The sequence below is a fragment of the Accipiter gentilis genome, chromosome 4 (assembly GCF_929443795.1).
Source record: "Accipiter gentilis chromosome 4, bAccGen1.1, whole genome shotgun sequence".
Lineage (NCBI taxonomy): Eukaryota > Metazoa > Chordata > Aves > Accipitriformes > Accipitridae > Astur > Astur gentilis.
In genome coordinates, this window is record NC_064883.1 from 5317556 (window position 1) to 5335776 (window position 18221).

Here is an 18221-nt window from a genome sequence, read left to right on the forward strand (position 1 = left end):
AAAAGCCCCTCAGTGTTTAGTAGGTCAGGCTGCTCAGTGTCTTCCTTACACTCAAACCCCTTCCTGTGCTTCAGTCATTCCTTCACCGATGTGGGGGTCCTTTGCAAGGTCACCCTGAGCCCAAATAATTCCGTTGAATAACTGGATATGACTCCTCTCCTTACTGAATAAATACAAACTCTGGATCCAAAGAGGACGGGGGGTGGGGGGGTGGGGGGGTTCTTCCATGTGTCTTTGATTCAGGCATTGAAAACCAAAGTAGAACACAGGCCTCTCCATTTCACATTTTTTGCTGGCAAAGTAGGAAATTCTCCACTCAGCACGCAGATTTGCTGCAGTTTGCTTAGACACCAAACCTCCATCTGCTCTGTCAGGGTCATAAACCTTTTGCCTTGGGTCTGGGTTCTGCTAGTCCTCTGCCTCCCTTGCCTTTTCTTATCTGAGGATAAGAAACGAAGTGAGAATAATAGCATTTTATTGCTGCACAGCGGGACTGCAAAGGTAATTAAAGTTTCTGAGGTTGGAGTAAAAGGAGATGTACCTGTTCCCTGGATAGATTCATTTATTTTCATTTAAAAATGTAACCCCCAAAGATGACCGTAACAGTACGTTTCCCTCTTCCACCCCAAACAACTGAATCCATTTACCTGGAGTTTGATCAAGTTACAGCACAGCAAATCCTGTTTAAAAACAGGGCCCTCCTTTTTCTCTTTTTTACTCTCATTTTACTGCTTTACAAAGCAAAACTCCAAACACTTTGTGAGTCACATATCACTACCAAATAAGTAGCAGTCATTGAATGGTGCCTCATAAAGGAGGCAGGAAACAGGAAAAGCTCAAAATAAAGCTGTTTGTAAATTAAAGAACTAAGGGGAAGAATGGATAGGAAATGAGCCCCTTATTTTTTCTTCAAAATTATTCTGATTAATGAGGAGAAAGATCAATAGTCTATCTGCAGCTGCCATTGGGAAGACAGGGTGAAGAGTGAATCCAGACCCAAGTATCCCTGTGGTGCCAACACATCACATTCTGCACAAGCTCGATATAATGAGCTGCAGAGTGAGATCTCATGCAACTGCACTACTTACCTGTCTGTCCATTCCGTCCTTCATTATAGCTTGATGTGATCAGCTATAGGGTACCAAAAGGAGAAATGTATGGCATATATTTGTGAGCAGTCAGAAGAAGGATTGCTTTCATTCCCGCAACAACAGCTTTCCTCCTACTGTAACAAGAGCCCCAAATACTCTCAAATTTCTCTGTGCAATGCTGCTGCATGCAGCTCTGAAGTCATGTGCATCGTTTCCACAAGACGCAGCAACACCTGGGCCCATGGCCTGATGCAAAACATACTGAAAGCAGCAAAACATTCCCACTGACATTTTTGGATTTTGTTTTTCAATCAGCCCCTAAATGAAGTGCCTCAGATACTGCTGCTTCCTTTATTAATGTTTGGTTTGGGGACTTCATAATTATGTTTAGCAGCTTCTGTGGGCCAGCAGATTCCCAGGGAAAATGACCTGGCAGGCTGCTGAGGCCATTTCCACTGGTTTTGGAGCGCTGCATAAGGAGAGAATGACTGTTATTTGGATGGAGACCCTGGATGAAACAAGACAAGGCATCATGCTCCCATCCTCTTTGGCTTGCCCAGCGATGGGGAGAAAGTACCCAGCACTATTTCATTAAGGTCTTGGCATGTTCCTTAATCGCACTTGTCATAGTTACAGGCACAAAGGAAGCACTTATCCCCAGTCCCTTTTCCCATCTGCGGCCATTCATTTGCAGATCTGCCCAGAGATCAATCCACACTGGCAGGAGAGATAAGAGGGGACCCTGATGCTGGGCTTCAGAGATTACAGCAACCAGGCATGCTCCAAGGGCCAATGCAGAGCCACAGAAGGATATTGTATTTTTGAGCATCCCCTGGTACATGCAGCCCACTACCATGCAGCGACGCTATCGCTGTCGGCCTGCTCCAGGCTCTGCAAAGACCTGATGGACACCAGCACTCAGATGTGGTTAGGGTGCCATTCCTCCTTTCTACGGCAACTGGGAACATACAAAGCACCAGGCAGAGCAAGGCTAGTGGCAAAAAATATTACCGATACACATTTGTAAGAGAAAACTCTGCTTCCATTGCCAGCTCTCCAGAAGACACAGTCTTCTTTCTGGCATTACCCTGCTCCAAATGGGGAGGCAATCAAAGGGCTTTTAGCAGAAACCCATTAGCAAGAGGTACTGCTCCTGCAGCCACAGGAGTGACTAGCAGATAATGGGATACAGTTCTTAAAGACCTGCCTCCTTGGCTATATATACATACATACATACATAGGACATTGAAAAATGCTTCACGTGAGTATTTGTGAAATTAAGAAAAACAGATATACAATGCTCGTATTTAGACTTACTGAGGAAAATGCTTTCATTTGGTAGAGTACTTAACTGTATCCTTACACTTGGGCTTAAGCCGTCCCTAAAATTGGCTCAGGCGGCCACAAAACAACAGCTTAAACCAATTTAATTGCTGTCTGCTGCAATCCCACCCGCCTTCCCACCCCTGGTTGCACATTCCCTGTCTCCTTCCTTACGCCAGCTCTCAGTGCTCGGCTAACCCTGCTCTGAGCCATTTGTGAATGCAAGCCAGACGCACACCCGTGACACCCCAAACCCCATTCTTTTCTACCAATTTAGCATGCTGGAGTGACTCATCACCAGGTCAGATGCACACTAGAGCCAGTGTAAAGAAAGGGGTGGAATTGCTCAGTTGAGGCAGGGTGGGACCATCTGGCAGCTCATCGCTGTGGTCCTGCTCCCTCCACCTCCGCCCATGCCATTTAATCCCATCCCTTGCTGAATTATCCAAATTCGAATTGGTTTCTGCAAGGTCGGTAAATTGAATCAGCTCAGCAAGAGTCCTTGCCAGCATGGAAATGCATGACTGGAGGTGAGAAGGGCTGCTCCCTTTCAACACCATGGAGCCATTAGATCAGCTAAGTGGTGGTGTCAAGCCGTACCCTCAGGCTTCTGCATGCATTTGAGTCCCTGTAACCCTAAGGCCCAGACTACACAAGTGGAGACAAAGCTTTACACTGAAGAGGGCAAGGCACCTGCTACAGCGAGGAGCTGAGCAATAACCATGCTGCTGCAACCCTGGCTGCTCCTCCTTGTAGCAGCTGTCCTACCTGGTCATTCTAATAGCCCTGTTTTAAGATAAGGATACCAAGGACTAAGTCAGATCTTTCAGGAAGAGATGTAGGTTAATTTAAAGGAAATTCAAAGACACTGAAGTAGCCAGAACCTAATAAAAATAAATGAAAGGGGGAAAAAAAAAGAAGCAAAGCCCTACAGCAGGAAGGCAGCTGAAATTTCTGCCAGGTTACCCTTCACTCACTGTCGATTTACCAGTGTTTTGTGATGTAGACAGAATCTTAAATACGAGGATAAACGCTTGTCTGTAATGAAGTTTTCTGCATGCACTATGTAGCACTGTCTCTTCCACACTTCATATATAGCTGTCTGTACCTATAAATAGAAATGATGCCTCATGTGCATTATCATATATTACAACCTCTGACGATGTGGTAAAGGAGAGGAAATGAGCAAAGGAAGTGGTGTGCTCCGCCAGAGCATACGAACTTTGCAGGGCTTTGGTAAATCAGCTTTTGGGCAAACCAGTGCTGTGAAATAGCCCAAAAACATGTGGAAAAGCAAAATGATGATTGAAGAGACAGTAAACCGATGGGTTTATTGCATGACAGAACAAAAGACCAAGTAATCCTGTGGAGAGCCTAAAAGACCAAAAAAGAATCCTTGCACGCTTAAAACTGGAGTATTGCATGAAGTGGCATGGCAGAAGTAGGGAGAAGCAGAATAAACAGGCCAGAGCAGGCCTGCTGGGAGGAAGACGATGGACAGGGGATTCCTGCAATGCTGAGTCCAAAGCCAGAGTCGAGCCCCAAATCTGCAAGAGATGGGGGGGTTGGGGCTGGAACTGCTGATCTCTTCCCTTTTTCAAAATGTATCACCTTTGCATTGTTTGGGGTTTTTTTTTCCTTTTTGTTTTTTCTTCAAAAAAGAAGAAAATTATTCTTCATTCTCACACGTTTTATGCACTGATGAAATATCTTCAGGACATGTTCTCATCAGTTTTTTTCTTGTTTAGTATTTCAGACTGACCACTGTGCCTATGGGGCTAATGAGCTGTGACTGGCAATACAATTAAAGATAGATTCAATGGCATCCTAGCAGACAAAAGTGTTTTAATTAAATTGAAAGAAAATAGTTGTTTATCATAGAGTTAGCCAGGAACCCATACGAATAGAAAGAAGTAAGCCTTTTGATAGGAAAAATCAGTGCCACATCTAAGGGACAGGGAAACTGAAGTTTAATTCTTGTCTCTAGCAGATTTCCAGCAGGGCCTATTACTTTGGGCCAAGAGCGTGTTTTGACTTGCCTTTTGGAAGACGTGGACAGTTCAGTCTCAGCCTCCTGGGAACTTTCTGGCTATTTTTGCTAGGCAGGGCTGAGCAGAGCCCGAAGGAGGCTCTGCGCTGCTTAGCATCAGAGTCAATTCCTAGTTCTCCCCACAACTTCATTTAATAGTAAAACTCAGAGGTCAGTCATTAAAAGGCCAAGCTAGATTTGAGTTAGCCAGGGTTACACTGAAAACCACAAGATTTATAAAAAACAGCTCCCCCTCTCAACCTGGTAATGCTCAAACAAATAGCAAAATTTGCTTTGACTTTACCAAGAGTAAAGTAAAGCCTCCAGGTTTGCTATTTTAATCAACTTCAGTTAATTCTCATCAGCTTTGAAAGTATGGTTTTGAGCAATGCCTGATTCATTGTGGAAGCAGCATATGGAGAGAGAAAGACCGGTAATGAATCAGTTCCTCCAAGATAGAAATATCACATATAGGCATTTCAAGGCCAGGTAGGCAGCATCCCCTATTGAAGTTGTGCAACGCTTTTCATCTTAATACGACATCATCACTTGTTTCACTTTGTCAGCTTTTGCCACTTTGTCTGAAAGCTCTCACTGGATGGCACAAGTTCACTGAGAAGATGCTTCTTCTGGTTTTATGCAAAGCACTTCGGTTTTCTTTAGACTTGTCGGGGAGAAAAAAGAAGAAATACCTTTAATATTTTTATTAATACACCTCCACAGCTGTGTCGGTATACTTTATTTTCAGAGTCCAATAAAACAGGTATGACCTATATGAAAGAGATAAGAAAACTAAAGTTGTTACACAACTGACAGGGTAGCCCATCTGTTAATGAGTTCACCATAATTGAGTGGGAAGTGCCGAGACAGAGGATCATTTACACAAGAACTGGATTTGATTCAAGGCCACCATTATCTCCCGATGGTCATCTCTCTTTTAATTCAGATTCAAAAGTTGCGGCGCTTTACAGGTCTCTCACACTTTCCGGGGGTGTCTTTTAAGCGGCATGTAAATCCCTCCCATTTACCGTCAGCTTTCCCCTGAAACAGAAAAAAAACATCCTATGGTTTTATCGACTGAGGCACCTCCCGAGGCTTCAGTTGCTGCAACAAAACAGCTTTTTGTTTTGCAAAAAAAAAGGATCATTCGCAGCAATATTCGTAATCCTTTCTCTTTTTTTTTCCCCTCCACCACCTGGGAAGTCAGGTCTCCTCCCAGACAGAGTGCAGGAGGAGGCCAAGAGTGGGGCAAACCTGGCTGCCCCTCCCGTGGCCACCTCTCCGAGTGAAGACATCCCCGGCAGCAGTGGGCAGCTGCAGCATCTCCCGAGTGGCAGAAGGGCCCCCTCCTGCAGCACGGTACGCCCGCTGAGGCGGCCCGAGCCACGCAAGCCCACGACCTCTGGTGATGCTGTCGCCTAAGTGCGCATCACGAATGCACGGTTTTAACTGGAGCCGACTCGGGAAGGACAAGCACACGTTAAAGCTCTGAGAGCCAGGCGAAAGCAACTGAAAAAAAAGAATGAAAAAAAAAGAGCGTCTTTACCGCCGAATATCGACAAATAGAAAGGGAACCGTGCCATTAGGCAGCTCTCCTTAAGTAAAAGTCCTACTCACCCCGGCTCTAACTGTTGCTCCAGCACCCAACTTTTTTGGTAGTCTCCTATGCCTGACCTGGCCAGCACAGGATGCCTTCATCCCCTCCCCGCTCCCCCTCCAGCTCCCACCTCGGGGGCTGCTTGTGGTGGCCATCAGCCCTCGAGGACAGGCCACTGAAAATCTCTGCAGCTCACTCCTCTGATGCCAGGTTCTTTCCTCCTGGCAGAGGAGAGCTGCTCTGAGCACCAGAGCCAGGTTGAACTCAGCACATAGTAAATCAAAACCTCTCTTTGCTTATGCTACCGACGACACCTCAGATTACTAGCACTTAATTGAATTTACTTTTCAGTATGCTTTTTATGTTTTGTTTTTCTATCAGCTGAGACAATAAAAATCAATTCCTGTAGGGCAATTTCATTTAGGTTTATACGGTGTTTTTTATTCAGATTTTCAATGCTGCAACATTTGAGTGGCAAATCCGTGGAGGACTGTTTTTTAAGTACTTCTATGAAATTAAAGCAGACCCATATTGAAGGTAGGCACTTTAACGAGCAAAATACTTTAAAAATAAATAAGTATGAAGGAAAAACAACATCCTGGAGAAAAGTTATTTGGCCAACTGAGGCAGATTCATTAGAGAGATCTCATATACGTGCAAGAAATACAGTTACAGATATAAATATTTGGAGGATTGGTGACACAGATAAATAGTTATTTAATCATTCTTTTTTCTGTTGAGCTTTACATTAGATTTGATACAAGATACTGGAGAAATATTCCCCCTGGGCAAAACTACCTACCATATAAAAGGTCTTCGATTCTGAAAAAAGTCTTCACGTGCTCAGCTTTGTGGATCAAGGGCTGTTGTGCAGATCTACAGACTGTGCATAACTTGCAGTGCATGAATTTAACCATGGGACAGGTCAGCTGAGACTCTGCATGAGTCTTGTGGACCGTCCCTCCTGCTCAGGCAGGGTGGAGCAGTGCGAGAGCTGCTGTAGGGAGTAACGGAAGACATCTGAACCACCAGCTAGCACCTTACCACTTCCCTGGAAAATTATTGACATAAATATATTTTACTTTTCCCCAAAGGATTTAATAAAGATTTGGAAATACTTTTTTTTTCCCCCTTGCTGATGGGCTTTGCTGATTTCTGGGAGCAGAAATGCTTCTTTGGAGGAACAGGCCTTTAAAAGACAAGTATTTAGTGTTCAGGAGTTCAGCATGGGGAGTGATTTTCATTTAGCAGTTTTAAATATTTCGAATAATTTTAATAATTCTGATTAGGCTGTGTAATAACACGTATGAATTACCTGTCCATAGGCAACCAACGTTTTAATAGGTCTCCCCGCCACTGGAACAAGGCAAGTCCATAAATTTCAGGGCTGTGTACCATATGTCTAGTGAAAGTGGCTCATCCCTGTTTTGTCAAGGTGTAGTGCAACACTAGACAGGGAAAAGCTGCTCTGTACTTAGGGATCTTCATTTATGCCTGGAAAGTGACATTTTCATCCTTAATTCACCCATTTGGACAAGTTTATTTCTGCTAGACCTGCAGAAGGTTTCCAGTGACATTTGCCCCCTTTTTTTAATTACTAAGTGCCTCACCATCAGTTCCCGTTAGTGTTATTTTCTTTATTTTACCCAGTGCAGTGCTGGAACCACCCTCATGGGCGGCACCACGGGTCGCTGCGCTTCCACCCACCACCATGTTGTTGGGGGCACTTGGAGGTTGAACCAAACCCTCTTCGATCCTGGAGGTGCCAAGCTGGTGTCCAAAGCAGGCATGTGTATATGTATATAAAACATGCATCAATACACATATATCACACACACATATATATATATATATATATATATAATATACATGTATATATGCTCTCAGGTGGGCTGGGGAAGCACCAGGTTAAGCCGGGTCTTGCAATTGTGAGTTTTCTTCTCCTCGGCACCTCTGCCCTGGCCCTCTGTATTGCCTCTCCTCCAGCCCTGTGTTGCTCTGTGTATGTGTCCTGGAGGCAGTGGTGGGATGAAGAAGGGCCTGGGTGAGGGTCTCAGGGCTGTGGCCAGCAGCTGTCCCCTCTCTGGCCATCCCGAGCCTGGCTTAAAATAATATAGGAGAAGGATTTATAAATAAGAACACATGCAGTGCTACCCTTCAAAATACATTCATCCATTGGCTTGATATAACCTAAGAAAAGGCAGGGCCCGTCATCCACAAATACGGTCCAGCCATCTGGGTAAGCGTTGTGTTGCCTCAGCTCTGCACACATTTGGCAGGCTCTGGAGGGGAGAAACTTCCAGCTACTCAGTTTTTTTCTTGCTACTGATTACATCTTTCCCCATTTCTCAAAAAAAAAATAAAAATCACTTCTCGATCCACATGCAGGCGCCCAGGCTCAGCTCCCCTGGGCTCCTGGGGGCATGGCAGGGGAGAGGCAGGGAGGGTGGGAAGAGAAGAGGAAAGGACCCGTGCACAGAGACAGTGTGCACCAGGGGGCTGGGTTTTTTTAAAAGAGAAGAAAACCCTTTGCACGAAAAAACCCACAACGAGTTTCCTAATATTGCATCTCAAGGCTCGCGACTGCTGCAGCTGTGCCATGAACACGCCGACTTCCTGGGTTTACGCGTTCCCATTCACGACCGGGAGCCTGGTACCCAGGGTGGAGGGGTGACAGTCCTGTCCTTGCGTGGAGACCTCGCGTGTCCTTGCCTTGTATGGGAGAGCAGTACCTGCTGGCAGTTTTGGCCCTACGTGTGGCTTCTGAATCCTGGAAAAATCCTTTTGGTTCTGTGTTAGATTGAAGTTGAACATGCCAGAGGCATGGTGGTACCTCTCGGGGGTCTGAGCGGTGGCAGGGGGGCTGGATGCGAGGAGGGGAGGAGGGGCTGGTCCCCTCAGCCCTTGGGAGCAGGGGTTTCTGCACGGGGGACAAGCCAGGGGCTCTACCCTGAGCGAGCTGCAAGCTGGATTTAAAGCAGGTGCCAGGTGCCTCAGCTGCAGAGGGAGAACAGCATCACCTGGCAAGACACAGCCCCGTGTCCTCCTCCTGCTAGTTTTGCATCATTGCAGCACCACTGCTGCTGCCAAATTTGCCCGGGCAGGCTCAGGCCCAATAGCATCTTGATGAGTGGGGTCGGGAGGAGGAGAGGGAAGCCCCCTTGTTAGGGGGTTGCCCTCGTGGGACCAGGAGAAGGCACGAGTCCCTCGGCTTTGCCATTTAACACGCCGACTTCCCGGGTTTACGTGTTCCCGTTCACAGCTGGGAGCCTGGTGCCCAGCGAGAACAGCGTGAAGCTGTCGGCTCTGGATGAGTGCAGCAGTATGTTTGCTCCAACGGCTCGGCCTCCTGCAGCTAGCAGAGCGCGCTTTGACCCAAGGGGGATGCTGCAGCATGTGTACATCACGACACGAAATCTGTAGCGCGTGAGTGCCGTGTTTATTTCTGCAACTATTTTTCTTTTCATTTCTTCTTGGGGTTTGACTGCATCTCTTGTCCTTCTGCCTCCAGAGTTTCAGTGCCACTCTTTGAAAATTAGACAGAATTATTATGCCTAACAGCTCCAGCCAGCACATTAGCAGAGCTCAAGTGACTGCTGTCATTTTTTGTTTGCAGACTTTGCTCAATCTTTTTTACAAATTGAAAGAAAAAAGTTACAAATAGGATTATGTTTTTTAACACAGGTAAGTCCACACAGTACCACACTACTCAAGTTTAACAGAGTCTTCTTCTCCTCCCACTAGAAAACTATTGATTAAAGATATTCAAATCTGTATTTATTTTAAATAGATAAAATTGCAGATGTACCCAGTAATGAAATACAGTATTTAATGATGTATATTATGAAATAGAAGAGAATGAGATTATTTCTTTAAGCCTATCAATTATTAAATGATCATAAAAATGTATGTATATAAATACATAAATACATGAGCCTTTCTGATTAGATTACCTTGATATGACAGAGCATGTTTTGATTATTCTTTGATGCTTTGCAATAAGGATTTAAATTCTAAGTAGATTTCAGGAAGATTTTCCTTTAAAACTGCAGCAAGAACCTGTGGGTGGACAATAATAATGAAGCAGAACGGGAAACAGGAGAGACTTTTTAATTCACACAGTTATTTTCCTGTGTAAAAGATGATGAAGCTCCCACTGCACACAGATTTTTTGGAAAGTTGCATTCTATTTATTAGATACGTAACATTCAGGGCATTTAATACAAACCATTTTGCTACTACTTACAATACTCTTCCTAGAAGACCAACAGAGAGTGCTGTCATGAACTTTGATACCAGGAGACCTGCAGAGAGTATTTATGCCTTAGTGTAAGTGCTGAGCATCAGGAGCATTACGTGCTCTTTCACATAAAGGACAATAAAGCAGGTTTTCATCCCTCTTTTTGCAAAAATGGCAGCAATCTCAGGCGCTGGGGTGGGCTTTCCTTTCCTCGGTGAGATGTCAGCGCACTGTGGTGAGACAGCAATGGGCTGCGAGGAGCCTGGAGCACAGGTGACTTTGGTGTTTGGTGAGTCGGTGGGCTTAGCAAGGGGTTTGGGTCCCTGAAGCCTGAGTGAAGAAGCAGATTTAGGAACTGGAGAGCAGCAGAGAAGGAGCAAGGATAAAGGTCACAAGAAGGAAGCAGGATTTTTGCAGGTCCTTAGTGTTGAGGAGTGATTGCTAGCGAAAGGCTCTTCTAATTGAGAAGAAATGTCCCAGAAATGTAAACGGGAAGAGTTTGAAGATGGGCGAGAGCACAGTTAAGCTTTGCTACGAGCAAGGTGTTTCCAAAGTGCAATGGGCAAAAGCACTTTCTTTGCCTGGTTTATGACAAGTGGAGAAAGGAGCAAGGCTGTATTGAAATCTGCGTGGCTCCATTCATGTGAAGAGACTCCATTCAGGGTCTTACAAAGGGTATGAGTCAACTGCAAAGAAAGGAGGCATTTCACAGAAACCGAAGTGTGACCCTTTGTTTTTCCTGACCCCAAGGTCCTCAGTGACACAAAAGGGGATCCCAGCACTGATTCTGCAGCAACAAATGCCTGTTGTGAGTGAGTGTATTTGAGGAGCAGTGACAATAAGGAATGACCCGAGGTCCTTGTTTCCAGCCCTTGTTTCCTAAGGGATTGCCAAGGGGGGAGTCCTGCGGGCAGCCCAGCACGGAGGTGGAGATGAGGGTGCCAGGAAGCTCTTCCTAGTGGAAGCATTTCCCTAGAAAAGCTCTCTTGAAACGCATGATGTGACCATCCACATTTACTACCGGGACACCTGGATAGCGGGTTTTTTTGATTCAGTTCTGCAAAATCTATAGAAGTAAACACAGCTTTTATTTAGCCATTACGTGAAGTGGGATTTTTCTAATTCAGGACTGGCAAGGGATTAGGATGGTTTAGTAGCCTTGTCTTTATTTTAAACCGTCCGTTAGCCTGTGACTACTTTCTTTCACAACCAAAGTAGACATGAAAGGGATGTTTTGCTTTGCCCTTTTCATTATCCCGAAGTGCTGCAGGTCCCTATTAACGTTCATGATGGAATTAGGGTGCAGAATGATGGATTTAAAGGTATCATAAAAGTCTTCCTGGTAAATAGTAGTCCCCAAATATATTCCAGTTGTGACCTGAGAGAGGCTGCTGGAGGTGTCCCAAGCAGCCATGTGTTGGCTCTGCAGATCGTTTGAGCTGAGGAAATGCATTTGCATATGGATGTCATGCTAAGGAGGCAGGCCAGCCCGGATTTCATTACTGCTAATGACGTGTGTGGGAGAAGTGATTTAGTTTATAGCCAGTGCCAGGCGTGGCACAATGAGGAAGTACTTAATTCATACAAAGCTCTTGCTTGCTTCTAAGACCTAAAAATCAGGGGATTTCAGGAAGCTCCGGGAGGCCCAGTGTTATGTGACATGGTCTTGTTAACACCAAGGGAAGAACAGAGCCCTGACTGAGGTAAAGGAAAGGTGGAGAAGGAAGCTTCAGGATTTAGCATTGATGTTGTGGAGGAAAGGATAGGAGGAGAACCGAAAGGGAATGAAAAGGAGAAGAGAAGAAAGGGCAATTGAGGATGGAAAACCAGCAGGCAGCTCTGGCTCTGCAGGAATCATGGCTGCCCAGGCTGGACCGTCGGACTTTGGAAGCACCAGAATTTTTACTCTGAATCCTTGCTTTAGTCTGCCCAACTCAAAATGCAGGCAAGCGCATTCGGCCTGGGGCAAGATGTCCAACTTCAGAGACAAGAGAAGTTTCTGAGAACGGGCAAGGACAAAAGGGACCCCAGGATAACGCTGGGGGTAGAGTAACTGGGAGTTGCTGTGCTGTGAATCATTGTGTGGCATCTTCGTACTCCAGCGGAGCCGCCGCTGCTTTTCCTGCTGCAGTGGGTACTGCTTTAGGCAAAGGGGAGCAGAGAGGGGCCTGGGGGCCCATTCTGGGCGTGTACTTGGGGGGGGGACGGACAGAGATTACTATGCTCAGGCAACTTCAGGAAGAGCTATTTGAAATGGGATCAGTGTCTTGGGTGGCCTCTCAGCTGCGAGTAATGCATCAGTCAAGCAGAAGGAAGCAGCCAGAGAGAAGGAAAGGGTGAATGAGAAGTAGGAGTAAGTCAGAGGGATTAATGCTGGAGATAAGACAGCCAGCGAGAGGGAGCATGCTCCAACAGCAGCTCGGAGCATGCACGGCACCCAGAGCCTGCGTTGAGCCGGAATTTAAAAGGCTGAGAGGGCCTTGAAGAGAGGCCCAGTTTTGGGGTTTGTGGGGCCCAGCACCTCTGGTGTTTCATACTTACATGGTATGGTTGTACAGGGTAGCAGGGAAGAAGGGCCATGAGCTGCTGCCTATTGCCTGGGCATGGGATATGACTGTGTATCCATCTGCAGCTCACAATATGAAAACCTGAGGAAAGGTCTTTGAAGGGGAATTATTCCTGCCTTATTCATGGCACAGCAGCTGGTTTTAATGGATTTTAACTGTTTGGCTGCAATCACTCACAATGCATATAATCAAAAGGGTTATGAGCTGCTAAAACTCACTCCTGGAGCAGCCTGGAAATGCTGTCTCTGGAAATACAGTATGGGTTTGGGTACCGTAATTTAAGCTACATTGTTCTGCAGTTTTCTGGACAGGGAAATCAGCTGGTCAGTTGGACAGGGGGATATGAAGGACACTTCAATAATTCCTGTTTGGATAGTAATAACAGCTTGGAGAGTTCCCTGTTTTCAGCTTCATCTGAGTTGAACTCAAAGAGTATGGAACATAGAGCTGGGGTTACTGGAAATTAAATATTGTTTACCTGATATTGCAAGTGAATCCAGAAAAGCTGTAAGATGCCTTTAAAGAACAAAACCCAGTCTCAGCATTTGTGTGTCCCTGAGAAAATACAGAGATTTGCTGAAGTGATGGCCTTTACATGCTGTTTTAGGACAACTGTATGCTATTGAAGGTTTTACTATGTGCGAGTCATTTGAAAGACCTTCATACCCACTTGTAGAAGGGCAGCACGTGGGCTTCACCATCTAGAAGAAGTTAGAAAAATGGTTTGTCATAAAAGATGAAGCAGGAATCAGCTAAATTTGCATTGCATCTGAAGAGCAAAAGTGAGACAGAGTAACGTGCAATGTTTTCTAGATGTAGGAAAAAGAAAAGGAGAAAAAGAGGCTATGTCACTATATTGCTGTTCAGTGGGGCTCTGCTGGCAAACTGAATTCTCTTGGGGATGGCTCATTTCTCCTCAGTGACAACAGCAGGTTTCAAATAACGCTTCATATTTCCCAGGTTTAGCAGATGAAGAAAAAGAATTTCTTGGGAGGCAAGAAGAGCAGATTTGCAAATAGAAGAGAATGTTTTATGGCCAGACTTGCAAACATTTGGCTCCTGCAGATGCCAGAAGACTCTGCATCTGCTTTAATCAACATGGGTTGATCCTTTCTGATTATTTCTTTGAGATCCCCATGGTTCTTAAGGCAGTAGTTTTATATTATCTAGGACAAAGTGACTGTTCAGCTTCACACAGAGGGCAACTTACTTACCTGCAAATTCAAACTGCGCAGCTTTTGATTGGTAAGAAAGGCAAGTGAGAGCTGATGAACTGAGAATAGTAATTTATTAAGAATTCTGTGATTCCCCCTCCAAGGTACCGCAGCTGTCTTTCAGTTACGTCTTCATTAGAGATACCATAGGCTCTTCTGTTTATAATGTCTTCTTTAAATTTTGGAAAAAAAAAAAAAAAAAGTAGGAATTAAAGACTTCTTTTTCCAAGCAGGTTTAAAATATACCTGGGAAATTACTGCATTTTGCTCAGATGAGTGTAAATAAAGGCTGCAGAGTGGCAGACACTTAAAGTAATTCATAAGAAATCTAAAATTGCCCATTAATTGCTGTCTCAGGGGATACAGGTCTTTTATGGCAGCAATAGCTTCAGCAGATGGGGTAAGAGGAGAAGTAATGCAGTTACTGTACTGGGCAAGATGCAGTTGTTCTTTTTAATCCTTTTATCCCTTTGTTGTATTTTTACAGCAGGAAGGTTCCCTTCAGATGTGGAGGTACTTCGTGGCAAGTTGCATGGTGGAAGCAACTTCCAAGAGAAGCATGTATAACAGTTGTCCTGAGAAGGTGTTCTGGCTCAGAGAAATCTGGTTTTGGGGTTTTGTTTTGTTTTATTTTTGAACTGTTATTGTTCTTTCGCATTGGTATTTAGGATCTGTTGGCCTCAAAATCTTGTACGGCCAGGCTTGTAAACAGTTGGCTTCTGCAGACACCAAAAGACTCTGTTTGCTTTGATTGAAAGAGACTGACTATTTCTTTGAGATCCCTGTGGTTCTTGGGGCAGTAGTTATATATATACCACCTACAACAAAGTCATCGTTCAGCTTCTCTTCACACACAGAGGACAACTCACCAATAAATTCGAGCTGTACGTGTGTTCAGTTATTAGCAAATGGCTGAGAGAAAAACAAAACAGCCTGGAAACGCTGAGCAGCGCAGTGGTTGGTGTAGAGGCCCTGTGGTGTCACCTTGACTGCTTTAGTTTTCAGGATGGTTGGATTGGGTTGGAGTGTAATGGGATTGGGTGTCCCTGTATGTTTATACTGTCCCTATTGCAATGTATCTTCTTTAAGATAAGATCTTCTTTAAACGTAAGAGGCAAGGAGAGAGGGGAGAGGGCAGGCAAGCACTGTGTATAGCATCTGTAATGTTTAATTATATGAGACAGGGATTTTCCAATATGCCTTGCAACACAAAGAACATTCAGATATCAGCATCACACTATATATTTTCTAAATCACAACACCCACACATTTCCTTAGCCAAGTAGAAGTTCTCCTCCTATGGCTGTGTATCTAAAATTAGCCTGAAGGTCAAATCTGAATAGTAATACTCTTGCCATTGAACGTGCTGGGAATGATTGGTGCAATGGGCTCAATTTTCCCATCAAAAACCTTCATTTATTTTTTAAAATAACAAACAGTTGCTTTTACAATTAAAGAGCTTGGAGAAAGGCAAAATGAGGCCGGCTGTATAAAATCATCATCAATATTCTGCTTTCACTGCAAGGCTATTTTTATAGCCAACTATTTTACATGTAACAAGATGGATATAGTGAAGCCATAGTATAAAAGATGTAGCAAGAGGCTTCTGAATAGCTGACCTGAGCACCGGCATGTGAAATAAAGACCTTAAAATTTGGAAGATGTTTGTATATGAAAGATACACACAATGAAGAAGTCTAAGTTAAGAAACGCATTGCTGAGAAGAAATGAATAGTTTAGGTCTAAAAATAGTTGCTTAACCTGGAGTTATATTATGTGAGGACTATGCAGCCTATACTGCAAAAAGCACTGTCTTGCAAGAAGTGCATTTATCAGCCACAGTGTTTTATTGAGTGCTTTAATAATACAAGTGTACATCAACTGATCCACAGTCAAAAGTGGCAGGTCCCTAAGAAATTTACAAGCACTTTTTTTCTTTTAAGTAAATCAAAATACATATTAATTTGTTCAACGCAATAGCCTTTTGTGTGGGAAACAGAAGGCTAGTGATAAACACAGTCTTAGTAATGCACAGTGATTCTTGATTTTAAGCTTTTATACAAAACTTGTTCCCAGTAGCATGCACCCACCATTAAAGACTTCAGTACAAAAAAATAACCCTAAACACTACATTTAAGTAGAAACGAGATATAATTCTGAATTCATTTGTTTTCCCCAAAACCACATGAAAGAAAAAAAAACCCCACACATTAATACAAAGCTTTGTGACAAAGCTCTATACTATTACAGATCCAACATTCTTTGCACTGATAACCAAAATTCCCTGCCTACATCTGAGGGAAACAACTTTCAAGTTAACAGAACAAAAAACCCCAAAACAAATAAAAATAAAAATAAAACCAAAAGGAAAGGACAACCTTTTGTCACAAAATGGTTCAAAATTTAATAAAAAATAAGAATGAAGGGAAGGGCTATTGATGCACTTAGTGAATGTGCTTGCACAGGTCCAGCAAATCCTAGAGTAGGTGCCTATGTGGCGTATCGCTTGGTCCACTGTCTGGCCATTCTGTCGTGCTCTGCTCTGTTAGTCATATACTGAGTGGCAATACTTCCAACCAGGGGGTCAGCTGGAAAGGAAACACAAACCGTGAAATATTCGTCAGCCTTGGAAGGATGAAAAAGCTATTCTTAGATCCACAGTCATTCGGTTCTCTTAGGTTTAACTGTAAGAACAAGATGCCTACATATACTAGTCCCATTTTGAAAGCATACAGGCAGAAAGGAAGAAGAGGATGGGGAGAAGTTGGCCGGCAATTAGCTATACATTTCTGGTAAACATAAAACTAAAACCATTTTCTAAAATTCTGCATCACAAACAGATGTCCCAATAATTTTATTTTGAGTTAAAAGTCACATTCAGGTGATAAGAATAACCATACTATGCCATTTATTTATGGTATTAGACTCCCACAAATATCTATACTATCACCTAAGAAGGGGATGGGCTCTAACTATTATCAGGTTAATTTTTTTTTTTTTTTAAATACTTTTAGTTTTAACGCATAAAGAAAGATAAGGAATTAGGACAGTAAGTACTATTTTCAAAGCAACAAAAGTTAATTCCAAACTTTGGGAATTGGTATTTAATTTATGAGATGTTTTTGAGCATTCATATGGCCAGAATGCTGCATGATTTGGTCTGAATGTACAAATTACTTCACAAATAATTAATCAAAACCAATCAGCCCTCTAAGAAAAACAAACCAAGACAAAGCTTTCCCAGAATTGACTACATAATCAACATTTTTCTCTTTCAGACAACATTTTTCTCTTCTCAAAGAGATTTTCCCTTTTTCGGGGAAACCCATACTCTTGATATTTCTGCTGCAACAGTGAATTTCCTGAGGTTGTACCATGCAAGTTCAGCAGCACTGATACCATGTTTTTTCCTGACTTAGGACATATGAACATGAATTCTTCTGAAAGCCAATTAATAATCAGCTTTGTAGTTGACTGAAGATGGTGCCATTGAACAATATGAATCTCGGCTTCCCCAGTACAGTCGTAATCTCAGTGTGGCATTTGCATTATTAACCACTGAAATTCCTGGGACTAGATGTCAGGCCTTCCGCAAAGCAGAGTAAATCTGGGCTTGTTTGTTTGTTTGTTGATAAGTTTATGGTAGGAGAAATACATTGGTTTAGCCAAAAATCAACTGGTTGGCTTACTGCCAACATTACTGAATATTAGTGAATAACGTCTAACGAAAAAATCTTTTGCTTTGAAAGTATACCCTCTACTTTCAGGAAGAGCCTGTGATTCGAATCTTAATTTTGCACCTTCTAAATTAGTAAGGCAAGTTATCACTATGACTGTGGTGTACTAAGTCCCCGTAGTCTCAGTCCTGCAAACACTTACTGCATATGCTTACCTTTAATATCTTAATATATCCAGAGGAGGTCACCAAGGCCTGGACTTTGCTATTTTTACATGCATGAGTGTCAAAGAAGCATATCTGATCTAAGATCCATTTAAAAAGTTTCATACTAGAAAGTATATCACCTTTAACTCCTCAGCCAAGGAGAAGAACTATATAGGGGATTACCAGAAGGATTTTGTTCTGTGCAAATAGAAGGCTAACAGTCTATGGGTGTTGAAGCAGCGTTTAAGTTGTTCACGGCTGGAATGAGGTTTGAGAA

The 18221-nt window shown here is 43.5% G+C and overlaps 1 protein-coding gene across 5 annotated transcripts in view; it reads right to left on the reverse strand.

Moving 5' to 3' along the window:
* Positions 1 to 15889: 15889 nt before the first annotated feature.
* The window catches only part of LOC126038001 (ubiquitin-conjugating enzyme E2 E2), a 221828-nt gene continuing 219496 nt past the window's right edge, over positions 15890 to 18221 (reverse strand). For all 5 annotated transcript variants that reach the window (XM_049799011.1, XM_049799013.1, XM_049799012.1 and 2 more), the window contains exon 6: positions 15890 to 16649. In XM_049799011.1, coding sequence (XP_049654968.1) covers positions 16552 to 16649 — 98 coding nt within the window. In that variant the 3' untranslated portion in view covers positions 15890 to 16551. The remainder of the gene's footprint in view (positions 16650 to 18221) is intronic.